We start from the raw sequence: 24,261 nt of genomic DNA on the forward strand, positions 1-24,261 counted from the left end.
CTTTTTCCAAGGAGTTCCATTCATTAGTGTGATGGGAGATGGAGGTTGGGCGAAGAGGTCATACGGCCACGGAATGAATTCCAATAGCGGAGTGGTAAGTAAATCCACCGCTTTGGGTTATTCATCATCAATAACCCTAAAAAATTGTGTGATTGTAAAGAAATTTGTTATTAACGTGTAAAGTAGCTTTTACGTTTCTCAACTTTTATCTCAACAACATTTCTCAATAATTTATGTTATAACCCTAAAACCGTGCATTTTCGTAAAGGAATTTAAATTTGGCATCTTTCCTAGTTCTTGGCTCTTTATAAAAAACCTTAGTTTTTTTAGATATTGGGCTATGAAAAGTAAGAAAATGTTGAAAAACTATATAAGTGGTGACCATTTTTAAATGGTAACAAGCAGAAACTTGAAAATTGAGAAGCCGTTTTTAACATGGGAAAATTAAACTTTTTATAAATAAACAAATTGCAAATTAATCACACAGTCTAGGATGAAAATTATGAATCAGCTGTGAAAACTGCAGTTTGAAAAGAAAGACCACTTTCTTAAAGCTAAATTAAGTTAAATTTTTAGACTAAAAATATAGGATTTTGCAAAATTACAAAAAATGTACTAAACATACAACAAAAGACGTGACACCCGTGACACATACATCAACATTGAATGGTAAAACTGTCTATATAAGACTTGCGCACTGCCCTAGATGCAGGACTAATAGGCGTGTTTGCGCCAAAATAGGCGTTTTTATGAGATTTATCTAGTTTCTTGACGTAATTTTTTGAGTAAAACATATCAAATTTTGAATTTTTGTAAAGCTTTTTAAACGTTCTACAACTTTTTTGATTGGTGGTTTTTAATATAGCCTATTGTATCAATAAAACGTTACAAAAAATAATATAAAAATATTTAAAAATACAGGGTTTTTCAAAATTACAAAAATTTACCAAACATACAACAAATGTGTAAATGTTAAACAGATGGCGTTTAAACTTATCTTTCCAACAAAAAAAATTCGTTCCGATCCGACAAATAGTTTGCGAAATATACTCTTTAAAAAAATCAATGGCCGCCATTTTGATGCCGTCATAGCGGGAAAACGTGGGGGGGGGGGAGTGGTAAACAGTAAACACCCAGATTTTTTAAACTCCCTAGACATAAAAACTAAAACGTTATGCACGAATATTGAGTATACGCAAGTTTGCACACTAAAGTATAGCCAGCTGCTGAACTATTGATCGAAGGTAGAGTAATGCCTTTTAGCCCGTGCGAGGTACGGGCACAGCTTCTAGTTTTAAATATTTTGTTATAGATTCAAATTGTTAAAACAATTTTTTTTATTTTCAGGGTGTAATTGTCGGATCAGAAACAAAAAAACTTTTGTTTCTTGGCATAAAAAAATCGATTCTGCTATGGATGTGCTAACAAAAAATAATACCCCCGCCACAGCAAACCTGCCGACTAAGCGAATTTCCATTTGTCTGAATTGATTTTCAGTTAAATATATTTTAATAACATTAGGTTTAACGAGTACCTAGGTTTGCTGCTACAAGGAAACTAATAAAGTGTGTTTTTTTAGTAAAATATTGATAGCTTAGTACAAAATAAATAAATTTGCCAAGTTTGATCAAAATATATCCATAAACAAGCAAACTACAACATTTGACAATATTCTCCATAAGAATAACACGGGAATTTTAAATTTACAATGTTTTAAATTTTCTCCGTTACTAATAGCCAAATAAATATACTTAATTATTTGTTTTTTTTAAGCTCTTTAAAAAGGTCTAAAGAGAAATTGGGAAATTTTGTGTTTTGAGGGTCAAAAATGAGAAAAACCAATTTTTACCCCATAAAACCCCCCGTAAAGCCCCGTTCCCATGGTCCGATCATGCTGGTTCGCGAACTCATTCAAATTTATCCCGCTTTACACCTTTAAACCAAATTTCATCAAAATGGGACCAAAATTACTCAAGTTATCGCGTTCACGGACGTATATATATATATAAATCTATATATATATATATATATATATATATATATTGTTATTGTATACATCAATGAGGGCTACTTTAAATGTTATTAAGCAAATCAAAATACCACAGTACCCTAGAAACATTTTATTTTATATTACTTACATGTTTCGGACATTAATGCCATGATCACAGTATAGTATATAACCTATTAGTTTCTTTTATTTACAAACATTATTAGATATTTCTTATTAAAGAACAGGTGATAATTTTTATATTAAGGGAAGGAGGTGTTTTCTTTAAGATGTATAATTTCATTGAATATTACGTTTTGATTTTGAATTTGTGTCAAGTTTAGTAAATTGTCTTTGTCATTAATATGGTGAGTATAAATATAAAAGTCTTCCTTTGTATTCATTTTTTCTCCTTTATTTTCAATATCCAGAATGTGCATGTTTTTATTCATTTCTGAGTATGTATGGTCGGTCTGAAGTATATGTTCGGCGTATGAGGATTTTTGTGTTGTCATATTGTTTGATCTGATTGCCTGTATATGCTCTTTGTATCTGACTTCAAATGTTCGACCTGTTTGACCAATATAGTATTTTTCACAGTTGTTACATGATAATTTGTAAATTCCTGATTTCTTATATACATTTGGTGGGTTGGGTATCGGATTTGTTCTTTTTTGTATTATGTTAAAAGCGTTATTCCTTGTTTTATAACTTAGTTTAAATTTTGAGTTCGGTAATGTCTTTCTTAAGGTTTTGTTTAAGGATGAGCTGAATGGAATACATATAAATTCTTTCTTTACATTTTCTTGTTCTTCTACTTTCATTCTTTTAGTTTTTTCATTTTTTATTAATTTTTCAATCATTTTTTCTTTGTATCCATTTGTTCCTGCAATTCTTTTTATAGTTTTCTTTTCTATTTCAAAGTTGTCTTTAGACATTGGTATGTTAAGTAGTCTAAATACCATTGATTTGAATGTAGAAATTTTGTGTTGCCAAGGATGGTTTGACTCAAATGGAATGATTAGGTCAGTTTGGGTAGGTTTCCTATATATATTGAAATTATGTCGATCGTTTTCTTTAGTAATTGTTATGTCTAAGAAATTTATCTTCTTTTCTTGTGTCTCCATCGTAAATTTAATTGTTGGGGAGATAGAATTTAAGTATTTCAAAAAATCTTGATATGAGTCTTTATTGCCGTTGTATAAGCATAATATATCATCGACATATCTATACCAATAGATTATATCTTTTTTAAATGGATTTTCGTCGTTTATGATTTTTGATGATTCTAGATGCTGCATATATATGTTTGCTAGAATACCAGAAAGTGGAGAACCCATAGCCAATCCTTCTAATTGTTTGAAAATTTTGCCATTGAATTCAAAATAGCTTTGATTGATTGCTACTCTAGATAGTTCATTACTAGTAAGATCATTTAACTCATTTTTTGAAACCTGTTTATTTTTGTTTAAAGTTTCTTGAAGGATTTGAAGGGTATCTTTTGTAGGAATATTTGAATACATATTAGTTACATCAAAGGAGATAAAAATTGCATTTTCAGGTATTAATTCATCCTTAATTTTTTCAATTAATTTATATGTATTGTTGATACTGTATCCAGATTCAAAGTTTATCTTATGTTTTAGTTTATTATTTAGGTACTTACATACATTGTATGCTGGGGCATTTCGGTAGTTAACAACAGGACGTATTGGTACATTTGTTTTATGTGTTTTAGGTTGTCCTCTAAATTTTGGTATTATTGGATTTATCATTTTTAGTTGTATCATGTCACTTTTATTTAAAGTTTTACATTTAGATATTGTACTATTAATTTCTTTACTGTATTCTAGTGTGGGATCTTTAGAGAGTTCTCTGTAATTATTGTCTTCAATAAAGTTTTCTACCTTTTTGTTATAGTCGTCTATGTTTATTATAACAGTTGTATTTCCCTTATCAGCTTTGGTTATTATTGCGTTGTTATCTTTGAGTTTTTTTGATATTGATGTTACAGTATTTAAGTCTTTTCTAGACTTCTTTATTATACCTTTGTTTTTAGTTTCTATTCTATTTTTGTCTAATTCATGTACAAAATTATGTCTAATTGATTCTTGGATGTCTGTCTTTTGTTTTCTTATTGCAACTTCTAGATCTATCATTTCATCTTTTATAACCTTCTGTTGGAAGTCCATGTTAATGTTGTATTTTAATGCTTTTGATAACATTTCTGTTTCATCTTTTTCAAATACAATATTTGTTAGATTTTGAACTTTGGGATAAAATGAATGGGTTTCATTTGAATTTTCATTTTTTATCTCCTTAGCTTTTTGACCTATCAGACTTTGTAGCTTCTTGTGATGAGTTTCTTTCTTTCTTTTTATAATTGGTTCAATCCAATTTTGTACGTATTCATTGAATTCTTCAATTGATTCTGAGTGGTAATTTTTATTGATTTCTGTCTTTATGATGTTCATTTTTTCATTCAGAGTATTCAGTTTAGAATATAGACTGTTAATTTCTTCTTTTATCCATATCTTCTTTGCAATTATTAATGTTTTCTGAGCTGCAATTGATTTAGATTTTGTGTTAATTTGAATGTAGTTTGGCGTTATATTCTCATGTATACATCTTTTATTGAAAGAAATATCTTCTTTTATTGTTGCAATTCTTAAGGTTATGTACTTAAGTTGATGTATAATCTTTGGTTGGTTAGCCATTATTATTTTGTTATTGTATACATCAATGAGGGCTACTTTAAATGTTATTAAGCAAATCAAAATACCACAATACCCTAGAAACATTTTATTTTATATTACTTACATGTTTCGGACATTAATGCCATGATCACAGTATAGTATATAACCTATTAGTTTCTTTTATTTACAAACATTATTAGATATTTCTTATTAAAGAACAGGTGATAATTTTTATATTAAGGGAAGGAGGTGTTTTCTTTAAGATGTATAATTTCATTGAATATTACGTTTTGATTTTGAATTTGTGTCAAGTTTAGTAAATATGAACATATACTTCAGACCGACCATACATACTCAGAAATGAATAAAAACATGCACATTCTGGATATTGAAAATAAAGGAGAAAAAATGAATACAAAGGAAGACTTTTATATTTATACTCACCATATTAATGACAAAGACAATTTACTAAACTTGACACAAATTCAAAATCAAAACGTAATATTCAATGAAATTATACATCTTAAAGAAAACACCTCCTTCCCTTAATATAAAAATTATCACCTGTTCTTTAATAACAAAAATATCTAATAATGTTTGTAAATAAAAGAAACTAATAGGTTATATACTATACTGTGATCATGGCATTAATGTCCGAAACATGTAAGTAATATAAAATAAAATGTTTCTAGGGTACTGTGGTATTTTGATTTGCTTAATAATATATATATATATATAAATCTATATATATATATATATATATCTATATATATATATAAATCTATATATATATATATATATATATACATATATAAAAATTTGAACGAATGGTGTTTTTGGCCTCTGGGGACATCAAAATGAAAAAGTAAATCGGTCCCGGGTCTAGGTCTTACCGTGCCACCTACAGTAATAGCTACTTCCCTATAGGGAAATTCGCTAAAAGAAGACGAACAACGACCATCTGTGCTACAAAAACTACAACGGGCCAAGCACTGGAATGGAGACTAATGTTATCGTCGAGGGCTTCAGGAGGAGTCAAGATGACTACGGCTTGATTTACAAGCAATACATAGGGGATGGCGATTCCAGTCTTTTCGCTAGGATCCAAGAGGGGTGCTCATATGGAAGGTACGTGGAGAAGATTGAGTGTACTAATCATGTTACCCGAGCCCTTAGCGACCATTTGCATAAAATGACAGAGAACACCCAACTCCCTCTATCGTCACGGCAACTACTTAGCAAACCAGCCCCTGGTGAGACTATCAGCCAGCTGGAAAGACTCGTGAAGGGAGTAAGAACTGCGATAAAGGAGGCGGGAACCATGAGAGCCTCCGAAGAGGTTGCTAATCTTCGAAGAGATTTGTTGAATGCCCCAGACCATGTTTTTGGCAATCACCAGAAGTGCACAGAATTCTGCAAAAGAAAAGATACAATGGAAGAAAATATGCTGCCTCATCTGGACAAAGATTTCCTGTGTAAAATAAGGAGCCTAATTGGAAATGTTGAGATGAAGGTTACCTCTTTGGTTTACAATCAAACCACCAATAATGCAGAAAGATTCATGGGCACCGTAGCAAAGTTCACTGGAGGAAAACGTATCAACTTTTCTACTGGCAGATCATTCGAACGCAGGTGTCTGGGTGCAGGTTTAGCACATACCTCCGGGGAAAGTTGGCATCTTAGCTCTTGGAAACGTTTTAAAGGTTGTAGTCCAGGACATGAAAACGTATAAACTTTTCTACTGGCGGATCATTCGAACGCAGGTGTCTGGGTGCAGGTTTAGCACATACCTCCAGGGCAAGTTGGCATCTTAGCCCTTGGAAACGTTTTAAAGGTCGTAGTCCAGGACATGAAAACGTATAAACTTTTCTACTGGCAGATCATTCGAACGCAGGTGTCTGGGTGCAGGTTTAGCACATACCTCCGGGGAAAGTTGGCATCTTAGCCCTTGGAAACGTTTTAAAGGTCGTAGTCCAGGACATGAAAACGTATAAACTTTTCTACTGGCGGATCATTCGAACGCAGGTGTCTGGGTGCAGGTTTAGCACATACCTCCGGGGAAAGTTGGCATCTTAGCCCTTGGAAACGTTTTAAAGGTCGTAGTCCAGGACATGAAAACGTATAAACTTTTCTACTGGCGGATCATTCGAACGCAGGTGTCTGGGTGCAGGTTTAACACATACCTCCGGGGCAAGTTGGCATCTTAGCCCTTGGAAACGTTTTAAAGGTCGTAGTCCAGGACATGAAAACGTATAAACTTTTCTACTGGCAGATCATTCGAACGCAGGTGTCTGGGTACAGGTTTAGCACATACCTCCGGGGCAAGTTGGCATCTTAGCCCTTGGAAACGTTTTAAAGGTCGTAGTCCTGGACAAGAAAACGTATAAACTTTTCTACTGGCAGATCATTCGAACGCAGGTGTCTGGGTGCAGGTTTAGCACATACCTCCGGGGAAAGTTGGCATCTTAGCCCTTGGAAACGTTTTAAAGGTCGTAGTCCAGGACATGAAAACGTATAAACTTTTCTATTGGCGGATCATTCGAACGCAGGTGTCTGGGTGCAGGTTTAGCACATACCTCCGGGGAAAGTTGGCATCTTAGCCCTTGGAAACGTTTTAAAGGTCGTAGTCCAGGACATGAAAACGTATAAACTTTTCTACTGGCGGATCATTCGAACGCAGGTGTCTGGGTGCAGGTTTAGCACATACCTCCGGGGCAAGTTGGCATCTTAGCCCTTGGAAACGTTTTAAAGGTCGTAGTCCAGGACATGAAAACGTATAAACTTTTCTACTGGCAGATCATTCGAACGCAGGTGTCTGGGTACAGGTTTAGCACATACCTCCGGGGCAAGTTGGCATCTTAGCCCTTGGAAACGTTTTAAAGGTCGTAGTCCAGGACACATCTTCAAAACAAAAATCTTAAAACGGGAAAAAAGAAACCTAAAAAGAAAAATGTTGTTTGAAACAAATGCACCGAAAAGGAAACGACGTAGTGGAGGATGCTTCGACAAAGAATACGGCCCTCTCACTGTTAAAGCAGAAATTGAAGAAGAAGACATGAAATCAAAAAGTCAACGATTTGTTGAAGAATTGGAAAATGACATTGAAAATGGCAACGCTGAGCTGGAAAGGGCTACTGTGGGGCAGCATACTAACCCACTTTGGAAAGAAAAAAGAATGAACCGTCTGACTGCATCAAAGTTTGGAGTTGTTGCCAAAAGACTTCCACAAACCTCCTGCCACAACCTTGTAAAATGTATTCTTTTCCAAAAGCCGATAAATAATGAAGCTGCCAACTTTGGAAGAGATAACGAGGACAATGTGGTCCGCATGTACGAGGAGAAAACTGGTTCCAAGGTTGAAAAGTGTGGACTTTTTGTTGATGAAAAATATCCATTCCTTGGTGCTTCCGATGGCCTGATAAGTGACAACGGATTAGTAGAAGTGAAGTGCTTATTTTCATTAAAAGATGATGACACCAAAACTGCAATTGTGACAAAGAAAAAAACTTTGTTTGGAGATAAAAGAGAATGAAATTCACCTTAAACGTAATCACGATTATTATTATCAGATCCAGGGACAGTTAAACATATCGAAACGTAATTGGTGTAATTTTATTGTTTTTACGAGAGCAGGTGAACTGTTCATCGAGAGAATTGAGAAAGATGAACAGTTTTGGAAGGAAGTCGTCCCAAAATTGGTAAGGTTTTACGAACATTGTATTCTACCAGAGATCCTTGACAGTTGACTAGTGCGGGGACTAAAAATAAGAGATCCTCAGTTCATTCAAGAGGCCCAAGAGAAACTAAAAAAGAAAAAACTTCTAGGAAACTCCAAACAACGGTGAAAACTCGTGGCTGGTAACAGCTTGTTTGTCCTTAGATTATGATATGTATGATAGATGATATCTCAGTTTTTATAGGTTCAGAATTATTCGCATACCGTATGTGATTTGTTCTATGTAAATGTAAATCAATATTTGTATATAAGTTAAAGATTGCATTTGTATAAAATGTCAACATGAATATTACATAAGTGTTGAAACATGTCGTTTGCTAATTAAAATGTTTTGAAAAGGGTACTAATGTTTTTATAATGTTTTCAATTATTTGTATATAAGTGTATTTCAATGTATAAATTGTTCGCTATTTTACGATTGGGATATTTGTTACCAATATGCTATGTTCTTTCGCAGTTTAGGGCTACTATTATACACTGTAAGATTTTTAAAATAAAAACAAAGTACCCTGTAAATCTTTTTGATAAATATTGTTAGTAAAAATTTATTTCAAATTTAATACTTTTATATTAAACATTTTTAGGATAATTACAAAATTGAGGTAATTTCCTGTATCAATCATATTCGGCATTTGTAAAGTCGATTAGCGCCTTTATAACAAAGACAAATGATCGTTGTGAATGATTTAAATTTATATTATTGTATTCAGGTATTATAATAAATTTAAGAAGAGCTTTATTCAGTTTATATAATTATGCTCGTATATCTCTGGATAGCTTTTTATTTGGAAATATGTTCACAATTAGCCTACTGTATTTTGAGTTTTTTCCCTTTATCGTTGAGTATTTGAGATGTATGTACATAACAACTCTAATTAAATAATTTAATTATTTGACTAACGTGTTTTTGATCACCCAGTACAGTACTGTTAATATAATTTATATACCTACTGCATCGAAGACCTTTGTACTTTTCGCAATTGAAAGAGTTGAAAACGTTCATCAAATTAATTTAATTGATTTGTTACCATAACTATATTTGATCTATTACTTGTCAGTTAAATTACTAATTGCAGTGCAAACAATGATCGACTCTTGGTATATTGTGGGTGTAGAAAAAATGATTAACTGATACGTGGTTGAAATGCAATCAAATCTATAAAGATAACATTGTAGGACTATTAATTGACATCAATTAATTACAACGCTTATTAACTATTTTGGAGTAAAAAAGTTAAATCAATAACTAAAAGCATTTATTAATTATATTTTGATCATAATAGTAAAATAAAAGTACATTATTTGTCATTTGTTGCAAGTGGTTAGATGGTACGCCAACACGAGAAACCTCCAACTCCACAGTTTCTTTACTGCAAGAGAACAACAACTTTTAGTTTGTAAGGGGATGGTCACTCCCAAGGTGGAATATACCAAGAGGAAAAAGTCAGGGTGAGTTTCGTATTCTCTTTGTGCGACGAGAAATACGATAGGCTTACTGCAACCTACTGGCATGGAAACACAACACTGTCAACCATTCTTATTTGATTAATTAACAATAGCCTATATTTAGCAGCAATTGAGTTTGTATTAGTTTATCAGACTGATATCTATTTGTATAACTTTTAAATATATTCTCTTAGCTTAGTTAATATTAGGATCTACTTTTTGTAACTGAACTTAAAGTACAGTAGAATGACGAAATAAGTCGTCTGAAAGTGTTGTCTCCGTAGCAACTAGTAAGCTATGAGGTTAGAACTGCACTTCACAGTCTTTAGCATAGATTAAACATACTCCTTAACAAGACACGAACTACCGTGAATTAATTTCTATGAAAATAATCAGCAACATTTATTTCTATTATTGAACAGAGAAATATATTTTTTTAATTCTACTATCTTGTTTTGTTACACAATTTTGTCTCAGCTTCTCTTCTGAAACAACACAACCAGATGCGTAATAAAGGCCAATGACCTAAATATAATGATTGTGCAATGTTGTATTTTGATGTAAAAATGCAAATCATGGCATTAATTTGAATATATTTGTAGTTAATTCAAATTATATTTTTGATAATTCAAAGTTTCTACATGGAAAAAGAGAATCTGAAGTCAAACCGGACAAAGGATACTCGAAAATACAACTTTGTATCATTGTCCTGCTATTAGAATCCAAAGCCAAGCTAGCCCTCTAGTCTAAATATAGCTTCAAGGTTGCACCCTCCCCTCCCCCTCCCCTTCTCCATTCACAGTGGCCAGCTCCTTTCGAGGTCATTGTCCAACCCATCCCACCCTGCTATTGTTTTGCCTTTTAGGATAGTACTAGGTGCACCGCATACCCCTAACTAAATGCATTTATGTTTTTAAAAGTTTAATTTAAACAACCCGTTATTGTGTTGGTTGGGGAAAAAGTAGGCCTAACCCGTTATTGTGTTACATTATCTTGTCAAAATGTTGCTGCAAACATGTTTATTCCTACAAATTCTTTACCTAATTTTTAACTAATTTATTATGGCTATGACCTATCTGAGTAGTAAAATAGGTTAAGCAAAAATAAAATAAAAATAGGTTAAATAGGATCTTAACTGTTTTTTTTCTTGACATAATCATGTCAAAGGTGTTAATAATGTGTGATACTGTAATTGTTGTTAGAAAACCATAAATATAGGAAATTAATAATTTTTTTAGTAATATCAATGAAATAAAATGAGAAAATACTGGAAGTCCTGTACCTATAACACCTGTACCATTTTGTACCAAGAACAAATAACATGTAAGGGCAAAAATTGATTATTTTAAAATGTTACACTGGTTAAAATCAGAATTATTAACCTTAGTAGGGTTCCAAAGCTGTGATTGGAAAATTCTTTGGATTGGAGTCTATAATAATAACATAAATATTCGCTTGGTAATATTCAATATCCGAAAATATTATGAAGTATTCGATTCGAACCCAAAAATCACTATTCGCACACCCCTAATAAAAATCTTATTATATAAATATATATATTTTTTATGGTGTTCACATAATAGGGCTGCTGATATATTAAATTAGCCTATTGTAGTAAATAACAGGGTGCTCAGTTGTACTTTATTTACTACAATAATTTAATATATATATAAATATATAGGATGATCAACTCAAGGAGGCCACCGTTGGGATATCAGAAACGGTAAGAATTATAAAAAAAACTTTAAATGGGGGACATTCCTTTATTTTTTGTGGCAATAAAAAATATGAATTTAGTTTTTTGAAATTCAGCCGCCATTTTCCAATATGGCGGCCAACTTTGAAATTTCTTATGGAACACACTAAAGACACATGTTTAGTGATGTGACGAGTCGGGTACTTTCCTGACTCGAGTGACTCGACTCGCCAACTGCCGTGAGCTCGAGTCGAGTCAGACTCAACTCGGAACTCGACCCAAAACCAATGCATCATGTGAGTCTGCAACGACTCTGAGTCGACCAATAGGGTTATAGTTTTGCGAGTCGGCCGACTCGGTAGCGGCCAATAGCGTATCAGCTTTACGAGTCAAGTCGACTCGACTCGAGACGTTCCGAGTTCGTGTAAGTTCGGCATTCTCAGTACGAGTTCGTTTTGTGGATCGTGAAGGGTTATAGTTTTGCGAGTCGGCCGACTCGGTACCGGAAAATAGTCAATTTTAAACAGTTAAATCATTTATGTTAACTGCTGCAAGTGTATTTGGTAAGATACATAATTTTATAAAGATAAAAAAGTTCATACTATTTTATTTTGCATGTTTGTACCGTATTTCTGAACACTTCAAAAGATATACCACTAAATTGTTATCATTTTATTTATTTGTTTATTTTTATCCTATTAAGTATATCCGTTAAAGTTACATTTATTTACTTAAATCTCTTTGTGGGACCTTATTTGAAAGACCCAGTGAATTATACAATTTGAACTGATACAGATCCCGCCAGACTCGCACTCGGCCAATAGGGTTTCAGTTATACGAGTCAACTCAACTCGCGTTCCGCCAATAGCGTTGAATCCATGAGAGTCGACTCGTAAAGCTGTGACGCTATTGGCCGAAAGCGAGTCAAATTGAGTCAACTCGTTACGTCCCGAGTTCGTTAAGGTTCGGCTTTCTCCGTATGAGTTCGGTTTCTTGACTCGGCTTTGAGGCTGTGAGCCAATAGCGTTTAAGTTTTGCGTTTTTAAGTCGGACTCGTTACGTTACGAGTTCGTGTAGCTTCGGCAATCTCCGTACGAGTTCGTACCAACTCGAGTTGTGAATGAGATGACTCGAGTTGACTCGACTCTTGACTCGAGTCAACTCGACTCGCCAACTCAACTCGTCACATCACTACACATGTTTTTTTTAGATAGAACATGCAATTTAAAAACTTTTTTATTCTTGACATTTTTTTCATATAGCCTATCCACTAGTTTAGGAGTTACAGCCTATGAAAAAATGACTTCCGGTGTACATGTTGCATCATGTAGGTAGCTCCTAAATGAGTAGGTTTATAGTGAAAATGCTAAATGTAAATAAGTCTTAAAATTGTATCTAGATTCCAAAAAGACCATACCAACCGATTTGGCATCCCAGTAGAAAACAGTCAAAAGTGCAAGTCTAATTTGGGAAAACCAATTCACTGGCCTCAGTCAACAAACAGCCCTGACACTGTCAGACAAACCGTTGTGATAGAAGTGAACCTCCTGCAGGGAAACAAACCACACACCTACTGCCACCCGTTTCGATACACCGTTTGGATTATTTAAAACAATTTTCAGTTCCCTAAAGCCAAATTTCCAAACAATAACAGGATTAATCTATATATATATAAGGCAAAGCCCTCACTGACTCACTGACTGACTCACTCACTCACTCACTCACTCATCACTAATTCTCTTACTTCCCATTTACCTAGGAGGCTGAAATTTGGTACACTGATTCTTTAGGCATTAAATAGGAAAACTAAGCTGTTTTTATTCTGATCGGACTCCGCCCCAGTGGCTCTGGAGTTTCCCATGTTAACCTTATGAGTACTCATATTTAAATGGAATTAATGAATCTTAACAGCTGTTTCAATTAAACAAGTTGGTTCTGTTCTATGATGTTCAATAGCATTAAAGTTACAAGGATTACCAACAGGGTACAGCACGATTATTTCTTTTACATTTATGACAACAGCTAATTTGCAACCAAAAGGTGAGTGAGCGTAGCGAACGAACTTCAACCTGGAGGCGAGTTAGCATAGCGAACGAGCTAACCTGAAGGCAAGTGAGCGCAGCGAACGAGCTCCAACCCAAAAGTGAGTGAGCGTAGCGAACGAACATCAACCAGGACGTGATTGAGCCATGCGAACGAGCTCACTTATGAAGTTAAACGGGGCAAAGCCCGCGGGTACAGCTAGTAATACATATATTTAGCTAGTTAGTACATACCTATTGCTTCCATACCAGATGACTGCCAGCAATGCGTAGGTGAGAATAAAGATTGTAAGTATAACAATGGCTGCAGGGAGCCAGTGGTACAGTATCAGTCCTATAACAACCCCCACCAACACAGCCAAGTGACAAACCTGAAACATTAGAACCCTCACAAAACTCTAAACTAGATAGGCCTAACTGCATAGTGTAGTGGGTTTAAGCGGGGTAGACTTCCATCACTGAAATATGACTGGCCCGCTTTCCCTCCAAAAAAATTACCAAATGTACAATGTGGCCTTTGAGGAAAAACGGTTGGAGACCCAAAAAGATGTTAGCATAATTATGCTGATGACGTAGCAAGAATAGCAGAGGACAAAAGTGCCCTAGAAGCATTAGCAATGAAAGTAGATTAAAGATAAATAAAAATAAAACTAGTTATATGAAAATTTAAAAAAATGGCGGGTCTAACATCTCAATGCTGTACGTTATAGGATACAGTTTTAAAATTACTTAACAATTTAAGTATTTGAGAGCTACCAACAAACAGCCAAAATAGAGGATGGATACAAATTAGATTAAATGGTCCAAACAGATGTACTGGAATCTATAGAAAACATTGAGTTTATTTTGTGTGTTGTTTGAAACAGAACAAAGAAATTGTTGAGAGTGTTAGGTGTTAAAGTTGTTTTGGAAAATGTTTTAATCTGTCCTGATTCTTTTCTGATTATTTCCCAAGCTTTTTTACATGTATTTTTGGATTGAGCAATTAGTTTGTCATTAGCAGTGATTTTGGCTTCTCTTATCTTGTTTGTATACATGCTTTTGTAACTTTTAAAATTGTTCCTATTATTTACATTCTTGCTATATTTCCATTTGTCATACAATAACAATAAATATTTACGCATTGACTCCAATTCTGTAGTAGACCAACTATTACATCTATTATTCATCTTAATATTACTTTTCACATTTACAACAGGACAGCACAAATTAAAATCTGAAATTAAAACCCTAAGAAAATATGTAAAAGCTAAGTTTATGTCATTAATAGAATACAAGGTAGACCAATTGATATTACTTAACCTATTGACAAAATCTTCAAGTCTTGTTAATGATACAAGGCGTTTCCTATATTAAGAATCCTCTTTGTTAACTAAGCAATTGTTATTCTTATTTTTACCAATCAAGAATTTTGAAACCACTCCAGCATGATCCGATATTATTCCCTCTCCAGTAATAAAACAGTGAAGCAAGGCTTGATTGTTGACATTAGTGAAAATATTGTCTAAACAAGCAGTTTGTCTGGTTGGTTTGACATTGGTTGGGAACAAATCAAATGACCTAAGTAAATTAAAAAAATACTTTCCCTCTTTATCATTAACCTTTAAGATGTTTATATTGAAATCACCAGCCAGGGCGATCGTTCAAGGGCGATGTACTTGAAAAGTTTAGGTTTAGATGAAACAAATAATAGAAGATCTTCCAATTTTCTACAGAACTCTGTAAAGCTTGAATCAGGGGTACGATAAATAGATAAAACTAATAAGTCATAATCTAACAATCTAATAGCACATACCTCAAGTAAAAAGTTAAAGCTAAATTCAGACAAATCTATTTTTTCATAATTTACACAATGTTTGACTATAATGATGATAATGTAATTACTCATCTTGAATTGTTGAGTAACTGCCCTAAGCCATATTCTAATACTCCTGACATCCAGATATTTAAATAAACCCTTGTTGATAAACATAAAGTGCATTCTTTGGTCTGTTAACTCAGTGGTTCCCGTAGTGAAGATGTGTTTGGACTCTCCAATTTTACTCTTAAATACATAGTTAATTTTATCCTGGAACCTTTAACACATCTTATAAATTTCGCTTTAATTGAAGGAAAGTTTCCTGATTGTTTAAAAACCTCCAGAGTAACGCCAATTCACAAGAAAGGCGACAAGAATGTTCCATCAAACTATCGTCCAATAGCTTTGGTTCCAATTTTAGGAAAAATAATTGAATCATGTATGCTTGAGCAGCTTCAACACTTTTTTACTGTGAATAACCTTTTATATAAAGGTCAATACGGCTTTAGAGCCAACTGTTCAACCACAATGGCTGTAGAAGAATTAATTAACCAAGTTTTGCAAGGGTTTGAAGACAAGTTGGTGACAGGTACATGCCTTATTGATTTGACCAAGGCCTTCGACACAATCTCCCATCCCATTCTTCTTGATAAACTGGTACGGTAATTATATCGATCACGGACGTGTCGCAAAAATATTTTTTTTTCACTATTCTTATGCTAAATTACGTCCTGAATTCAAAAATGATTGTCATTTTCGTCGGAAAAGCACCGTTTTCCCAAAAAAGCGGAAAAACGGAAAAAAACAAAAATTTTGCGTAAATGGGTCATGTGTATACTTAAATTAACCGGTAAAGTGAGCTGAACAAGAATATGCATAACAATTCAAGATCCGATTAATATTAACGGAGATACGGCCGAAAAAGCGCGGTTTCCCCGGAAAAACTAAAAAAACCAATTTTTGCGGAAATGAGTCATGTGTATACTCAAATTAACCGGTAGAGTGAACTGAACAAGAATATGCAAGATTTTTCAAGATCCGATTACTATTAACGGAGATACGTCAGGAAAAGCGTCGGTAAATCGAGTTAGCGTCAAAATGGCCAAAAAAAGGTTACGATAGGTTAGGTTGGGTTAGGTTAAGTTAGGTTAGGTTAGGTTAGGTTAAGTTAGGTTAGGTTAGACAACCTAATCTAACCTAACTTAACCTAACCTAACCTAACCTAACCCAACCTAACCTAATATAATCAAGGGTATAAAGAATATATATTCACCAAATAACCTCTAAATCGCCCCCACAGACAGCAGCACCTACGGATCCTCTTGATGCCGTTGTTCCTGTGACTAATGAACTTTTCCGGCCGCGCTTTTTCCTAACCTAACCTAACCTAACCTAACCTAACTTAACATAACCTAACCTAACCTTTTTTTGGCCATGGTTACAACAGGACAGCACAAATTAAAATCTGAAATTAAAACCCTAAGAAAATATGTAAAAGCTAAGTTTATGTCATTAATAGAATACAAGGTAGACCAATTGATATTACTTAACCTATTGACAAAATCTTCAAGTCTTGTTAATGATACAAGATAGCTATTCAGTTCACTCTACCGGTTAATTTGAGTATACACATGACCCATTTCCGCGAAGGTTTTGGTTTTTCCGTTTTTCCGCTTTTCCCGGGAAACGGCGCTTTTCCGACGAAAATGACAATCATTTTTTAATTCAGGACGTAATTTAGCATAAGAATAGTGAAAAAAAATTATTTTAGCGACACGTCCGTGATCGATATAATTACCGATAAACTATATTAATGGCGATAGGAACCGTGAACTAAACATCATTCAATCCTACCTGGAAAACCGTAAACAGCAGGTCGTGATAGGAGATGATTATTCTGATATTTTAGAATTGAATGCTGGTGTTCCGCAGGGCTCCATTTTAGGACCTTTCCCGTTTTTGATTTTTATTAACGACTTTAGTTTTATCAATACTTTATGCTGATGATACTACCCTGTTCTGTAAAGATGATAATGTTTTAACAGTTGAGTACGATCTTAATCATGCCCTAAACTGTGCTAAATTCTGGTATAAAGTCAATAATTTGGCTATCAATGAGGAAAAAACAGAATACATCTACTTTTCTCTAAATAAAGATCAACCCACTGATGCTTATAAAACAGTCAAACTCTTAGGCATCCATCTTGACAACAGACTAAGCTGGGATAACCACATTACAGAACTTTGTAAAAGATTGGCTAGAATAACCTGTCTCTTGAGAAAACTTGGATCATGTGTGAGTTTTAACACTTTGGTAATGACTTACTACGGTTTGTTTCACTCACAGCTGCTTTATGGTTTGCGTCTCTGGGGTGGTTCACACTTAGCTCAGAAAGCATTTTTTTGTTTGGCAAAAGAAAGCTCTTAGAGCCATGCTAGGATTGCAAGATCATGAATCCTGTAGGGATCACTTTTCCAATTTAAATTTGCTTACACTGCCATCTATGTACATTCTTTGTAATTTAATTCATATAAAAAACAACCCCTTAAAATTTTCTAGCTATTCTCATCCATACAACACGAGGCACAAAAACAACCTAGTCACACCTCAAATCAGACTTTCAAAAACTTTAAATAGCCATTTTTACGTCCAACATATTTTCTTCAACAAGTTACCCACTTGTTTTCGTGAACTACCTTTAAACCAATTTAAAAGAAAAATTGCGGAGTTTTTAAAATGAAAAGCATTCCACCCGCAGGAAGAATTTTTAAATAGTGACATATCATGTTTAGATTCAAAATAGGATATATTGTATATATTGAAATTTATAATTGATGTATGATCTAATTTTAAGTACTATTGTAACAATGCCTATTACAAAATGTTATGTTTAATGGCTGCAATAAATCTTATTGAATCTTATTATTTATGGATATATATTGATCAAATTTGGCAAATTTATTTATTTCATCCTATACTATTGACGTATGGTCAAAAAACACTTATATTACCTTCCCCGTAGCAGCAAACTTAAGCACTTGTTAAATCTAATCTAATGTTATTTAAATAGGGAATAAATAGAATAAATATGTCTTATTTATGGAAATATTTTAGTAAAAATGTAATCAGTCAAGTTGAAATTCGCTCAGTCTGCAGGTTTGCTGCGGCGGGGGTATTATTTTTATATAATATGTTTGCTGTTACTTGATCTGTATTTAATTTATGTTGGTAACAGCTGATCATGTGTAAATAGTTAGATTAAAATTCATTTTTATAGCCCCAGGATTGCGTAATATGACATATAATGGTTAAAACATACCTCGTCAGACAATCCTTAACATGTAGTGTCGATGTTGCTACATATGTTTCGGCGGTTATATGTTTCGGCAGGAAGCAGACTCTGCAGGTTCTGCTTCCTGCCATGTCCACGGCAGTGCGTGTAATTGATAGGCCTATCATTTTCGTTTTTGTGTTTTGTAAAATGTGTGTTTTATTTATTTATTCTGACGACACATCAAGTGGATCCTTTTGTTTGCCTGACGATGGCGGAGATCAGTAAATAACCGCCGAAACATATGTAGCAACATCGACACTACATGTTAAGGATTGTCTGACGAGGTATGTTTTAACCATTATATAAATAGTTAGGATTGTTTTTGTTATAATGAGAATTGTTGAATAAGATATGTTTGAGTAAAAATGTTGTGTGTGTACTTCAGTAAAATAAAAGATTATTATTATAACAGTAAAAACTTAGTTGTTAGTAATTTACTTTCACTTAAGTCAACAGGTTATGGGGCCCAGAAAAATTCATTAATTCAACCATAACTGTAAAAACAAGAAGTAATCTTCTAGTAAAACCCCAAGAGTTAAAGTGTGAAGTGACGGTGAGTGAAATAGTAAAAGTAAGACTAACAATGGCATCTGTAAAAGAAGATGATTTTGTAGAAAAACTCAAAGGAGTTGAAACTTCTCCATTGTGGAAATTTCAGATTAAAATAATATTTCAATCCAGTGATTTGATGAGTATTGTTGATGGTTCTGAGAAACTTGAAGATATTGGGGATGGAAAGAAGAAGGCTGATTGGATTAAAAGAGATGCCAAGGCTCAGAAGTGTATAGTTAGTTCTATTGAGAAGGGACCGATGTTACATATCGATATCATTAACTGTGAAAACTCAAGAGAAATGTTTTTGAAGCTGTGTAATATTTATGAAAGAGACTCAGAGCAGCAGAAGTACTCGTTATTACAAGAATTCTTTAACCTCAGGTATGAGCCTAATTCTGATATAAGTTCTCACATAAGTAGAATTGAAAACATAGCACACAGACTAAAAACTTTTAAACAAGATATTGATGACAAAATGATAATATCAAAAATTCTTGTCAGTCTGCCAGATAGATTTAAGTATTTTGTAACTGCCTGGGAATCAATGCCCAATGAAGAAAATACATTGGCAAATCTAACAGCGAGACTGTTAGCAGAAGAGTCAAAAAGTGAGTTAAAGGAGGTAAGCCTAGAGAAAAATCTTGCGTTCCAAGTTGTTTGTCACAACTGTAAAATTCCAGGCCATAAAGCAAAATACTGCAAGAAGCCTACACACAATAGGGCTAACTCTGATAATGAAAGGCGATGTTTTAAATGCGATGCTGTTGGTCATCTAGCACACACCTGTGGAAATGTAAAATACCCCCGCCGCAGCAAACCTGCAGACTAAGCGAATTTCCATTTGCCTGATTGGATTTAGACTAAAATGTCTCCTTAAAAATATCACATTTATTCCCTATTTAAATAGAATCAGTTTAACACATACTTAGGTTTGCTGCAACAGGGAGGGTAAAAATGTTTTTTTATATAAAATGTTAATAGTTGGTAAGAAATAAAAACATTTTCCAAATTTGGGCAAAATATGTTAATAAACAAGCACACTACAACGGTTTACTTATTCTCCATAAGAATAACATGGGAATTTTAAATTAACAATTTTTTGGAATTTTCTCCGTAACCATTAGGCGCATTATAAGGCTTCAATATACTAAATTATTTGTTTTTTTAAGCTCTACAAAATAGTTTGGAAAGAAATTTCAAAATTTTATGTTTTTTGGGTCAAAAATAGGAAAAACCCATTTTTACCCCATAAAAGCCCCCATAAACCCCTGTTCCCATGGTCCGATCATGCTGGTTCGCGAACTCGTTCGAATAAACGTAGGTTTACACGTTTGTACCAAATTTCATCAAAATCGGATCATTTTTGCTTGAGTTATCGCGCTAACGTACACATATATATATATAAATATATATATATATGAATTTGAACGGATGGTGTTTTTGGCCTCTAGGGACCTCAAAACAAAAAAAAATCGGTCCCGGGTCCAGGTCTTACCATGAGTACTACGGTAATAGCTTATTCCCTATGTGGGAAATTCGCTAATATGTTGTTAACAAGTTTGAAAAAAGAAATTTAAAGCCAAATTTATTTTGTAATTTATGTAAGAAGTCAAATCATAATGAAAAAGATTGTTACTTTAGAAAAAGCCAGCACTCAACTGTCACTAGTAAAACTGTGTCATTTTTGTCGTAAGATGATGGACAAAATGTTCGGAGTAATAGTGGGACAATAAACTTTGTATCTGAATGGGTTGTTGATTCAGGCACATCTTCAAATATGACAAATTGTGAAGATTTGTTAAGTACTGTAATAAATAAAACATTTCTTCTGAAATATATGTTGCTAAGAAAAATCAAACCATGTTAGCTTCAACGAGTGGAACTGTTAAATCCAAAGAATGTATCCTGAATAATGTGCTATATGTTCCTGAACTCAGTAAAAACTTGTTGTCTGTTTGTGCAATAACTAATAATGGTGGTGAGGTTATTTTCTCTGAAAATACAACAGAGAATGACCAGAAAGGAGACAAAACTGAAAATGAAGATAGTGAGAGTGCAGATAATCTAAGTGAGATAAGTAATAATGAAGTAGTGTTTGAGTTGGTTTCAGACAAAAATGAAATCAATGAAGAACAGCCAAGTTCAAGTAATACTGATACTACACAAAGCATCAAACTAAGAAGGAAAACTAAACTACCTGAAAGATATAAGGATTTTGTGATGTTAACATATGAAGAAGCAATCAAAGGACCAGATAAAAAAAATGGCTATAAGCAATTGAGGGTGAGAAAAACTCCCTTATTAAGAATGAAACGTGGGAAGTGGTTGACAAAAGGCAAGCGCTAAACAAGAAGATCCTAAGTAACAAGTGGGTATTAACAAGAAAGGATAACGGAAAATACAAAGCGAGACTAGTTGTTAGAGGTTTTGCCCAAGAAAAATGTAATAATTTATTGCCTGCCATGGTCTTTCTGAATAACTAACTGATACCTACAACATATGTTTTATTCTTTATTTAAAAAATTGTAAATATTGTCATGGATTGTTCCCTTTGTAAAAATACAGATCAGTTTAATAATTGTCCTTGTCTTTAATATTTTTAACATTTGGTGCCGAAACTCGTATAAAATGTCTACCAGGAAATCTTCTAGAGTCAAGAAATTACCTGACAGGTATACTCCTTCAATTAATGACTTAAATACTGAAAGGAATTTAGACCCTGCAAAAATATTGAAAACCAAGAAGACAATAAGACATCATGTTCTCATGGTACTAGTAAATCTTCAAAAACAATTCATCGCAGTAGATTACTAATTGAATTGGAAAAAATAGAAGAAATGAACAGACTGGAAAAAGAATTAGAACTAAAAGAGATGGAACGTCAAAAGAAGTTAGATGAAATGGAACATCAAAAGAAATTAGATGAAATGGAACGACAAAGAAAAATGGATCAGAGGGAACTAGAACGCCAGAAAAGACAGTTGGAGGTGAGGGCTAAACTGAAGTCTGCATCGGTCAGTAGCAGGCAAGACTCACTTTCAGAGGTAAGATCTATTATAGGCTTAAATGATGACTTAGAAGAAGAGTCCCATAACAAAGTTGAAAAATGGCTAGATGACAAAGAACAAGAGTCCAATGTCGTTCAAATGTCATCATCAGCTATTGTGTCTTCAGCAGTAGAGAAGTTAGCGGATTCTTTTAGACAAGCCATTCATTCAGATAAGTCAAATACCATTCAATCCTTGCGCAAACACCTTCCTTCATTTGGTGGGAAACCGGAGGATTGGCCTATATTCTATTCTGCTTATGAAAAGACAAAGGCTTCCTTTGATGAGGAGGTCAACCTCATCAGAGTAAGAAATTCACTTGAAGGCGAGGCTTTCAAAATGGTAAGGCCCTTACTTGTTTGTGGAAAAAATTTGAATACGGTAATATCCACTTTAAAAATGCGGTTTGGCAGGCCAGAATTGATTCTGGAATCAATGCAAAGGAAGACCAGAATGTTACCTCCAGTCAAGGAGGAAGACATCAATGGTCTAATAGAATTCTCTACTTGTGTCCTTCATTTTACTACGACAGCTGAATCCTTAAAAATGGAGCACTATATGACAAACCCTCAGTTATTGATGGAACTAATGGACAAACTACATTATAATCTCAAGTATAATTGGGCTCAGCATGTGAGATCATTATCTTTAAGTAAGCCAGACCTAAAAGATCTTTCTAGTTGGTTAGAAAATCAGTGCTCCCTCATGAGTATTTATTTCCGTCTCAAATCTGACACTTTAACACGTAAGAAGTATGATGCAAAGTTAGTATTAACAAACTCTACAACTGGGAGACCAAATAGTTGTATATTTTGCAACGAAAAGCACAAAAGTGCTCAGTGTAAAACTTTCAGGAAAGCCAGTGTTCCGGAGAGATGGAAGATGGTTGCAGAAAGTAAGTTGTGTTTCTACTGTTTTCGTCAACACCCAATAAAGTTCTGTAAAATAAAGAAAGCTTGTGGTATTAATAACTGTAAACTATTCCACAGTCGCTTACTACACACAGACACTCCACCTGAAAAACCTTTGTACACCAAAAAAGAACCTGTCTATTCTTCCTCTCATGAAAATAAAGACTCTGACTATTCTATTGTCAAAACAAAAGAAATAACCGGTAAACACACAGAACAAAATACTCGTACAACAAATGTTCTGCTTAAGGTATGTCCTGTTACTCTTTATGGGCCTAAGGGCCAAATTGATACCTTTGCACTTTTAGATGAAGGTTCAACAATATCACTCATTGACTCTACCACAGCCGACAAGTTAGGAGTCGAGGGAGATATAGAGCCCCTTACTACCTGTTGGTCAAACTCAGCATGTCACTTTGAATCTACCTCTCGTAAAGTTAGCCTAAAAATAAAAGGACTTTACGAGGATGAAGTATTCACCCTTGATAACGTCCGGACACAGTCACCACTAGATTTACCACTTCAAAATTTTGACACAGTTAAACTTAGACAGACTTGGTTTCATCTAAACTCAATTAACCAGCCCCTTCCTTCTGCACATTCCAAACCCTCTATCTTGATCGGACAAGACAATGCAGCTCTTATTTTAACAAGAAAAGTCATAGAAGGACCTACCTATTCTCCTATCCTGTCATGGAGTTATCTAGGTTGGACTATGCATGGAAAGTGTGCCAAATTTGATGGTCGAATAGATGGAAATTTTAATTTGACAACATTTCACGATGACAAACTACATAATATAGCAAATGAATGCTTTCAAAACAAAAACTATGGAGAACCCACTCTTCATCAGTCCAAAGTCGGTTCATTTGAAACAAAACAAGCAATTGATGTACCAGAACGCACAACAAAAAAGGTCAAAGATCATTACGACATCGGATTATTACGGAAATTAGATTATTTCAAGTACCCTCCAAGTCGCGACAATGCTTTGAAGAGTTTAAAACCGACT

The 24,261-nt window shown here is 34.0% G+C and overlaps 1 protein-coding gene across 6 annotated transcripts in view; it reads right to left on the reverse strand.

Moving 5' to 3' along the window:
• Window positions 1-24,261, reverse strand: part of LOC128982958 (kinase D-interacting substrate of 220 kDa B) — a 306,316-nt gene that overhangs the window by 164,523 nt on the left and 117,532 nt on the right. For all 6 annotated transcript variants that reach the window (XM_054402066.1, XM_054402065.1, XM_054402064.1 and 3 more), the window contains one exon: window positions 13,838-13,974. In XM_054402066.1, coding sequence (XP_054258041.1) covers window positions 13,838-13,974 — 137 coding nt within the window. The remainder of the gene's footprint in view (window positions 1-13,837; window positions 13,975-24,261) is intronic.

This window comes from Macrosteles quadrilineatus, unplaced genomic scaffold (assembly GCF_028750875.1).
Source record: "Macrosteles quadrilineatus isolate MER2022 unplaced genomic scaffold, UCM_ALF_1.0 Scaffold_1__1_contigs__length_201487025, whole genome shotgun sequence".
NCBI lineage: Eukaryota > Metazoa > Arthropoda > Insecta > Hemiptera > Cicadellidae > Macrosteles > Macrosteles quadrilineatus.